The sequence below is a fragment of the Mandrillus leucophaeus genome, unplaced genomic scaffold (assembly GCF_000951045.1).
Source record: "Mandrillus leucophaeus isolate KB7577 unplaced genomic scaffold, Mleu.le_1.0 Scaffold12, whole genome shotgun sequence".
In the NCBI taxonomy this organism is placed as follows: Eukaryota; Metazoa; Chordata; class Mammalia; order Primates; family Cercopithecidae; genus Mandrillus; species Mandrillus leucophaeus.
In genome coordinates, this window is record NW_012100320.1 from 3,802,409 (window position 1) to 3,810,418 (window position 8,010).

The 8,010-nt window shown below is 42.3% G+C and overlaps 1 protein-coding gene across 6 annotated transcripts in view; it reads right to left on the bottom strand.

The window, feature by feature from the left end:
* DPP8 (dipeptidyl-peptidase 8) overlaps nucleotides 1–7,195 on the bottom strand; it is an 80,089-nt gene extending 72,894 nt beyond the window's left edge. For 2 of the 6 annotated variants that reach the window (XM_011968215.1, XM_011968187.1), the window contains exons 1-3: nucleotides 6,967–7,186; nucleotides 5,112–5,247; nucleotides 1,690–1,959 (exon numbers count right to left, since the gene is read on the bottom strand). In XM_011968215.1, coding sequence (XP_011823605.1) covers nucleotides 1,690–1,959; nucleotides 5,112–5,127 — 286 coding nt within the window. In that variant the 5' untranslated portion in view covers nucleotides 5,128–5,247; nucleotides 6,967–7,186. Of the gene's footprint in view, nucleotides 1–1,689; nucleotides 1,960–5,111; nucleotides 5,248–6,695; nucleotides 6,818–6,861 lie in introns of those variants that run through there. The other 4 variants (XM_011968220.1, XM_011968196.1, XM_011968178.1 and 1 more) reach the window with 3 other exon arrangements.
* Between the last annotated feature and the right edge of the window lie 815 nt (nucleotides 7,196–8,010).

The following is an 8,010-nucleotide window of genomic DNA, read 5'->3' on the forward strand; positions in this document are numbered from 1 at the left end:
GCTCACTGCAACCTCCACCTCCCAGGTTCAAGCAATTCTCCTGCCTCAGCCTCCCAAGTAGCTGAGATTACAAGTGTGTGCTACTACACCCGGCTAATTTTTGCATTTTTAGTAGAGACGCGGTTTCACCATGTTGGCCAGGCTGGTCTCAAACTCCTGACCTCAAGTGATCCGCCAGCCTCAGTCTCCCAAAGTGCTGGGAATACAGGCATGAGCCACTGCGCCCAGCCACAAATGGCTTTTTAAGCATGTGAAACGATGCTCAACCTCACTCATAAGAGAAATAAAATAAAAACAATGAGAAACTGCCGTTCGCTAATCAGACCGGGAAAGTTAAAAAAGTTTAATTACTCACTATTGGTGTATGCATGGAGAAATAGATAATCTGAGATAATGTTCATGGCAGTATAAACTCTTTGGAAGGGGAGCTCAGTAATATCAATCAAAATTCAAAATATATATACCCTTTTTCCCAGCAATTCCACTCTTAGGAATTAGTTCTACAGGTATATTCACGCATGTGCAAAATGATCTAATATAGTGACATTCACTTCCTCTTCTTTTGTAACAGCAGATCAGAAAAACTGAAATGCCATTACTGGAGGTCTGGTTAAGTAAACTATGGCACAATTATATAATGGAATATTCTGAGTTGTTAAAAAAGAATGAATCCCAGCCTGAGCAACATGGCAAAACTCTGTCTCTACAAAAAAATTCAATAAAGTAGCTGGTTATGGCGGCACGTGAACATTATTAGAGGTCTGGTTAAGTAAAATATGGCACAATTATATAATGGAATATTCTGAAGTTATTAAAAAAAAAATGAATCCCAGCTTGAGCAACATGGCAAAACTCCATCTCTATAAAAAAAAAAAAAATACAAAAAATTAGCTGGCCGTGGTGGCATGCACCTGTAGTCCCAGCTACCAGGGAGGCTGGGGTGGAAGGATTGTTTGAGCCTGGGAGGTCAAGGCTGCAGTGAGCCATTAGTGTGCCACTGCACTCCAACCTAGGTGACAGAGTGAGACCCTGTCTCAAAAAAAAAAAAAAAAAATCTAAAATTATCACATGAACTCATGCAGACATCTTTAATATCTCTATACACATATACATACACACTGCACACGCACACAAATAAATAAAACACATATGCACACATTCATATAAACGAATAAAACTTATACTGGAAAAATTTTGGAGGAAAGGAAGGAACCTATCTTTAAAATTTTAACCAACAAGATAGTAAATCAGTAGATTAACATATTTAATTTAGGCAGACATTAAATCTGCAGTGACTGGACTTGGGAAGAAGAGACCAAAAACAACCTTGGATTAAAAAAACAAAAGCAGCAGCTGTTGAGTGGGAACAAACTAATGGTTTTATTGTTTGTTTTCCTAATCAGACCATCTAAAGAAAGGCATTTCAAGCTAGCTTTAGGAAGAAGCAATTTCTGGCATCTTTGATTTTGAAAAATGATCATGATCAATTCATGGTTTGTTACCTACAAGTAAAAATAAAGTTAATGCAATACAACAAAATCGAATTCTTCAAATTAAAAGGTTTTTTCCTTTAATGGAACCAAAAGTCGCTAATTTATTTATTCATCAAACTTTGAGTGTCAATTATATCTAGAGTTAAGTTTGACTTAAGAGATCATTTTCTCTCAGAAACTATGACTTTGTACTCACCAAGGTAATAGATTCTGTCTGAATGAGGCCCATCTGGATCATTCCTCTTCACAAACATGAAATCATGTGGTGCCTTAGCCATCATGTAGCCATGATATTTTCTGGTATCAGCAAGCAGCTTTTTAAGCTGACTCCAGGAATACCGCTCAACATAAAACGGCTCCAATTTAGGCCGATCCTGTGATTCAATATTCTCCTCACAGTCTGCAGTTTCAAATATCTCAACACCCAGCTGTTCTGTTTCCATTGCTGCTGCCATGTTGCATTTTCCTAGAAAAACAAGGCACATGAAGCTGTTCACAGGTCTGTCTTCTATTATCAGAATGATTCTCTGATAGGTTCAAAAAAAAAAAAGCGGGGGGAGTGGGGAGGGCAAGAAAAAAATTCTTTTTAGCACAGCTGCAATGAAACCTAGTAAGAAAAGCAATAGCTCTCCCTTCCGTGTTCAGTTTAAAAATGAAATTAAAAAAAAAATTGAGGTCAGGTCTACTTCGCAGTGCCTATAAATCCCTTTGGTAACTTTTATAAAAGGCTCTCCTTAGGTATTTCTTGCCAAAACTCCCTTTTCTTTCCCACATTGGAAGGAAACAGGCCATTTGCCAGTTGGCTGCTATGCTCCACCCAAGAGCATGTCAATAGCGAAGCTAACTCTGCCAAGGAAGCTAAGTGTTTTGCATTTTAAAAAGTAACACATTTGGTAAGTGTGGATTTTTTTCAGCTAACAGAAATAACCACAACTAATGAGAACGGTAATAAAAATGTCAAAAACAACATGCATGTAATAACCTTCCTAGGATACTTCTCCAAGATAATATATTGTTTCCTTTTAAACAGAAAGCCAAACAAAACACTTGACTGGCTGGTACATTTTTGAGTCTTCTGCTCTTGCCTATACATCACTATCATCTTCATTTGTGGTGACTCTTTTTTTTTTTTTTTTTTTTGAGACGCAGCCTTGCTCTCTTACCCAGACTGGAGTGCAGTGGGACCATCTTGGCTCATTGCAAGCTCCACCTCCCAGGTTCATGCCATTCTCCTGCCTCAGCCTCCCGAGTAGCTGGGACTACAGGCGCCTGCCACCACGCTCGGCCACTTTTTTGTATTTTTAGTAGAGATGGGGTTTCACTGTGTTAGCCAGGATGGTCTCAATCTCCTGACCTCGTGATCCGCCCACCTCAGCCTCCCAAAGTGCTGGGATTACAGGCATGAGCCACCGCGCTCAGCCTGGTGACTCTATATTTTAAGGAAACGTATATGACTATTCTTACCAATCATACAACATATACTGATTAAATTGCAGAAGAAAAAGATACTATCTTAAAGTGGTTTTAATTAGCTGAAGTTGTTGATACAGAAAGCATTTAATATTTGTACCAACAGTATTTTGATAAAAGCATAAACTGAGGTTTACCAGTTCAACCCCTACTGTTTGTTAATATTTCATCTGCTAATAATGTTTATTCTCATTTCACAAATCCAGAAGTTGCATTTCTCCTTTATCTTTTCCAACATTTAACACGAGCGAAGTATCAAATAACAAAAAGTGTTATCATAAACCAGTGGGTATTCTAACATATATTATTCATGACATTGTCAAAAAGAAGGAATATAAAAATTCTGGGCAATCTGCTCTTTTTGAACTAATAAATGTCAAAGACATGTGGACTTGGGAGATAAACTAAATTGCATTTATGTAACCAAACTTAACATATCAACTACTTCTAAAATAATAAATACAAGGCTGTACATTTAATACATCTTTCTTAAAGCCCAAATTTGAAGGTTAACATCAATTCATAGTAACTATCACAGACTAAAAGTTATTAGCAGGTATGGATTGTGAATTAGTCCATTAAGCACACATTAGTGGCATGCCAAATAACTGAATGAACTATGTGTGCAGCTTATTTTGTCTTTTTTCATGCTGCAATTACCTATGTTACCATTTTCAATATAACAGTAATGAAGTGGCCAGAAAACCTATTAGACAGTTACATCAGGTATGCCTGTAATATTGTAACAAGTGAGCATTCACTTTCAATGACTAAAATCCAAAGCAGCTTGGCAGGGAATTAAAGTCATTTAGCTCAATGAGTATCCAGCACACTGATATTTACTGACACTATAAGACTGTGGTGGTTATATTCTATCATATGTTGTTTACTTGCCCTACTAAAAGCTAGCTAGTGGAGGCCTACTTTCTACCAAATGTCAATGGACCCAGTTTTTTCTTTTTTCTTTTTTTTTTTGAGGCAGTCTTGCTCTGTCACCCAGGCTAGAGGGCAGTGGCACAATCTCAGCTCACTGCAACTCCGCCTCCTGGGTTCAAGCAACTCTCCTGCCTCAGCCTCCACAATAGTTGGGATTATAGGCGCCCGCCACCACGCCCAGCTAATTTTTCTATTTTTTAGTAGAGACGGGGTTTCACCATCTTCACCAGGCTGGTTTTGAACTCCTGACCTCATGATCCACCCACCTTGGCCTCCCAAAGGGCTGGGATTACAGGCGTGAGCCACCGTGCCCGGCCAGTGGACCCAGTTTTATATCTAATGGACTGAGGGACAAATGAGAAAAGAAACTATACAAATTGGGCTCATTTTTCTCAACTTCGCTTGTGTTATGTTTGGAAGTTCATCTCCAAACCAGTGCTTGCAAGAATAGGGCTGGTGAACAGAACAGGGAAGCTCAACAGAAAGACCTCCTCCGAAGCCTTACTGTCCAGTTTATTTTTTTTAGACAAGTCTCACTGTTGCCCAAGCTGCAGTGCAGTGGTACAACCTTGAACTCCTGGAGTCAGAGGATCCTCACGCCTCAGCCTCCTGAGTAGCTAAGACCAGAGGAATGCATCACCATGCCTGGCTAATTTTTTAAAACTGTTTTGTAGAGATAGGGGTCTCACTATGTTGTCCAGGCTGGTCTTGAACTCCTGGCCTCAAGCAATCTTCCTGCCTTGGCCCAAAGTGCAGGATTATAGGCGTGAGTCACCAAACCTGGCCATGCCCAGCTTCTTATCATTCGCGTCACATCTTTTCTATGTAAAAGGTACATTAGCTTACATTTAATTATCTGGTATTCCTGAATTGTAGTAAGCCCTGGACACTCGATGCATATACATGCATACGTGTGTGTACATGTACAAACACTGTACAGTCCAAATGACAGTCTGCTATTCTGTATGTTCACAGCAAATGTACATCCTGCATTTCTAAAATATATCTGATATTATATAATATTGGTAATCTGTGCAGATGTTTGGTAAATGACTTAGTTCCAGATTATATACAAATACATTCTCAAAGTAGGTGATCTGAATTTTCTAATGTCAAAAACAGGAAAATAGGGTCAGTGTACCTTCTCAGCACAGTGCATATATCTCACTGTCCCACCTACCTCGTCACTTAAGTAGTTTCCCTGGTGCCTACCTGATTTTATTTTCATCTGCTCAGATCTCTTCCACACTCAAAGAGATCTTTTTCAAGTGACTCAATTTCAAGCACAGACTCCCTCTGCTCATCCTGCTCTTCTCACAGGAATCTTTCCTTTTCTCACCATCCAAGCCTGCTCACCAGGATAATGAAATAAGATAATAAGACTCTGATCATTAAGATGGACCATATGTGGTCAAAAAGAGAAGCCCCAAAACAATAGTTAAAACTGATACCGAACTACCACTTTTTGGGACAATATATAATGCCTAGATTATTTTGTATCTGCATTTTATGTTATCAAAACCCAAGAATTATCTTATTTCAAAGATGTGTAGCCCAATATAGTCAAAAGAATATCCTAACATAGTAAATCTTGGTGTCCAGACATACATTAAAAGGAAAATCATGGAAAGGCTTTTTAAAAAGTTACAAAAGGCGTACAGATGTGAAGTTACTCAGTGACTATTGCAAATCATCAAAAACGGCAGATGATTAATAAAATTTATTTTTATGTGCCTATTCCTGTTCCTGTTTTACATAATAATGTCATATCAAGTTGGATGGAGAGAGAATCAACTCAGGAGGATAGCCAGTAAGAGTTACAGGCCATTTTTGCAGAAAAGGAATTAACTTGAATTTAATAACTTAAGATATTTCAAGAGATAATTTCCTATTCATCTTAAGTGCATTCCATTTTTGCTTTTTTTCTTGCTGCATTACTCTGAGAATAATTTAAATAGGTAACTTTTCTGGAAAAAGCAGCATTAAACTTGTTGAAATTCTGGCTTAGGACAAAAAAAAAAAAAGGAAGGTCTGCTATTACATCTGTTACTCTATCAGTTTTAATTTTGGGCTCCCACAGCCCAAGGAGGTGATGAAGGGATTGGGTGGGAAAAGCTAAGTAGCAAGTGTAGGAAAAACAGCAAGGTTATGCCAGCACAGCAACAATGGACTAAAATGTCAAGACACACCATAGCACTAAGTCCCTCACTCAGAAATAGAGCATGCTGACTCAGAAAATACCTTTAGGACTCTTGAGTTTGGATCCACTCAAGTGAAATTCCTTAATTTTTAACTCGAGGGCCAAACAGCCGTCCACTTAAACACGTAAAGCCTCACTGAAGCCTAGCTAATCTCTCTTTGGGGGTCCACACCTAGTTGAGAGGTTCATTAGCACAGAGGGAGCAAAGATCTTGAAAAACTATGACTGAGGAAGAAGAGGAGAAACATAGCAGAGAATATGAGAAGGAAGATGGGAGGGATGCCAAGTCTTAGGAAGAAAATGTGTGAGGAGAGGTGTGGCAGGAAAGTGTCCTGTTGCAAGTGGGTGGAACAGAATGGGAGGGGCAGTGAGCAGGGAGGGAATCGATCTAGCATGAGGCAGGTGAGGAAAAATGACCACCAGCTGGGAAACCAGAAAATCTTAATGGGAAACCAGAAAATCTGAGTCCAGAGCCCATCTGCCAAGTTGGACTTAAGGAAAACCCCTTGGCCTCTGTGGGCTTCCGTTTCCTTATCTGTAAGCGCTGACAATACCCGGCCTCCCAACCCCAGCGAGACTCAATTAAGATAACAGACGTGGAAGTCAAGAGGCCAGCGCCCAGAGCTCAGGGGGCGCCCAGTGAACGGTGGTTGACTCGGAATCTCAGAGCCTAGGCTTCCTCTTCCGGCAAGTAGGGGGGGCCAGCCACCGGCTCTGCCCTGGACAGGGCGGCGCGTCGGGTAAACCGCAAAGCGCGCTAACCCTGAGAAGGCGCCGAGCAGTCTCTCCGTGAGGGGGAGAGGGCCTGGTGAGCCGTCGCTCAAGCCTCGCCGACGCAGGGGAAGGAGAGGGGGGCGGATACTGCACCTTCCCCCCCGGCCCCGCCCGGACCGTCCCGACGTGCGCTATGGAGCGGGCCTGCGCCGCTTCATGCTGCGGCGCCTCCACTCCAGTCCTGGTTGCAGTGGCTTCCTCAGCGGCGGCGCCGGTGACAACACAGGCGCCGAACGCGGCACTCAGAAGCAGCGGCGGCAGCAGCAGCGGCCTTGCCCTCAGAGACTTTAGCACTTCCGGTTCTTCGCCATCCGCTCTCCGACTGGCGAAGGCGCAGCCGGGCCAAGAAGGGCGCCGCTGTCTGCTGGGTGGGGTCCAACACCACAGCGCGGTCTAGTGGCTGGAGGAGCCAAGGAGGCGCGGGGTGGAGGCTGGGCCGAGCAGGGGATAGAGATGAAATCCAGAAAGGAACAGCGACTTGCTGAAAGTCACAGGGCAGATTGTGGCGCATCTGTAGTCAATAAATATATATTGAGTGCATGCTCAAAATAGACAACATTCCTGTCCATGTGCCAGGCAGAGAGAGCCTTAGACGCTGGGAGCAAACCGGGGTAAATCCCTGCCCTTTCAACGAGATGATTTTAAGAGGAAAGGGACTAGGGTCTTGGAGATCTAAGCGCCTCATTGTTGTGGTGGAAAGAAATCTGAACCTGGAGTCCGAAACTTGGCTCTAACATTAGCTAGTGATCTTTTAGCAGGTCAATCTAGTTGAGCCATAATTTCTTTACCTCTAAAAGGAATATAATACATTTCACTTAATTGCAATTAAAGAAAACCGGCTGGGCGTGGAGGCTCACTCCTGTAATCCCACACTTTGGGAGGCCGAGGCAGGCAGATCACTTGAGGTCAGGAGTTCGAGACCAGCCTGGCCAACATGGGGGAACCACATCTCTGCAAAAAATTCAAAACTTAGTTTGGCATGGTGGCGGGCGCCTGCAATCTCGGCTACTACTCAGGAGGCTGGGGAAAGGAGAATCGCTTGAACCCAGGAGACGGAAGTTGCCGTGAGCTGAGATCACGCCACTGCACTCCAGCCTGGGTGACAGAGTGAGACTTTGTCTCAAAAAAAAAAAAAAA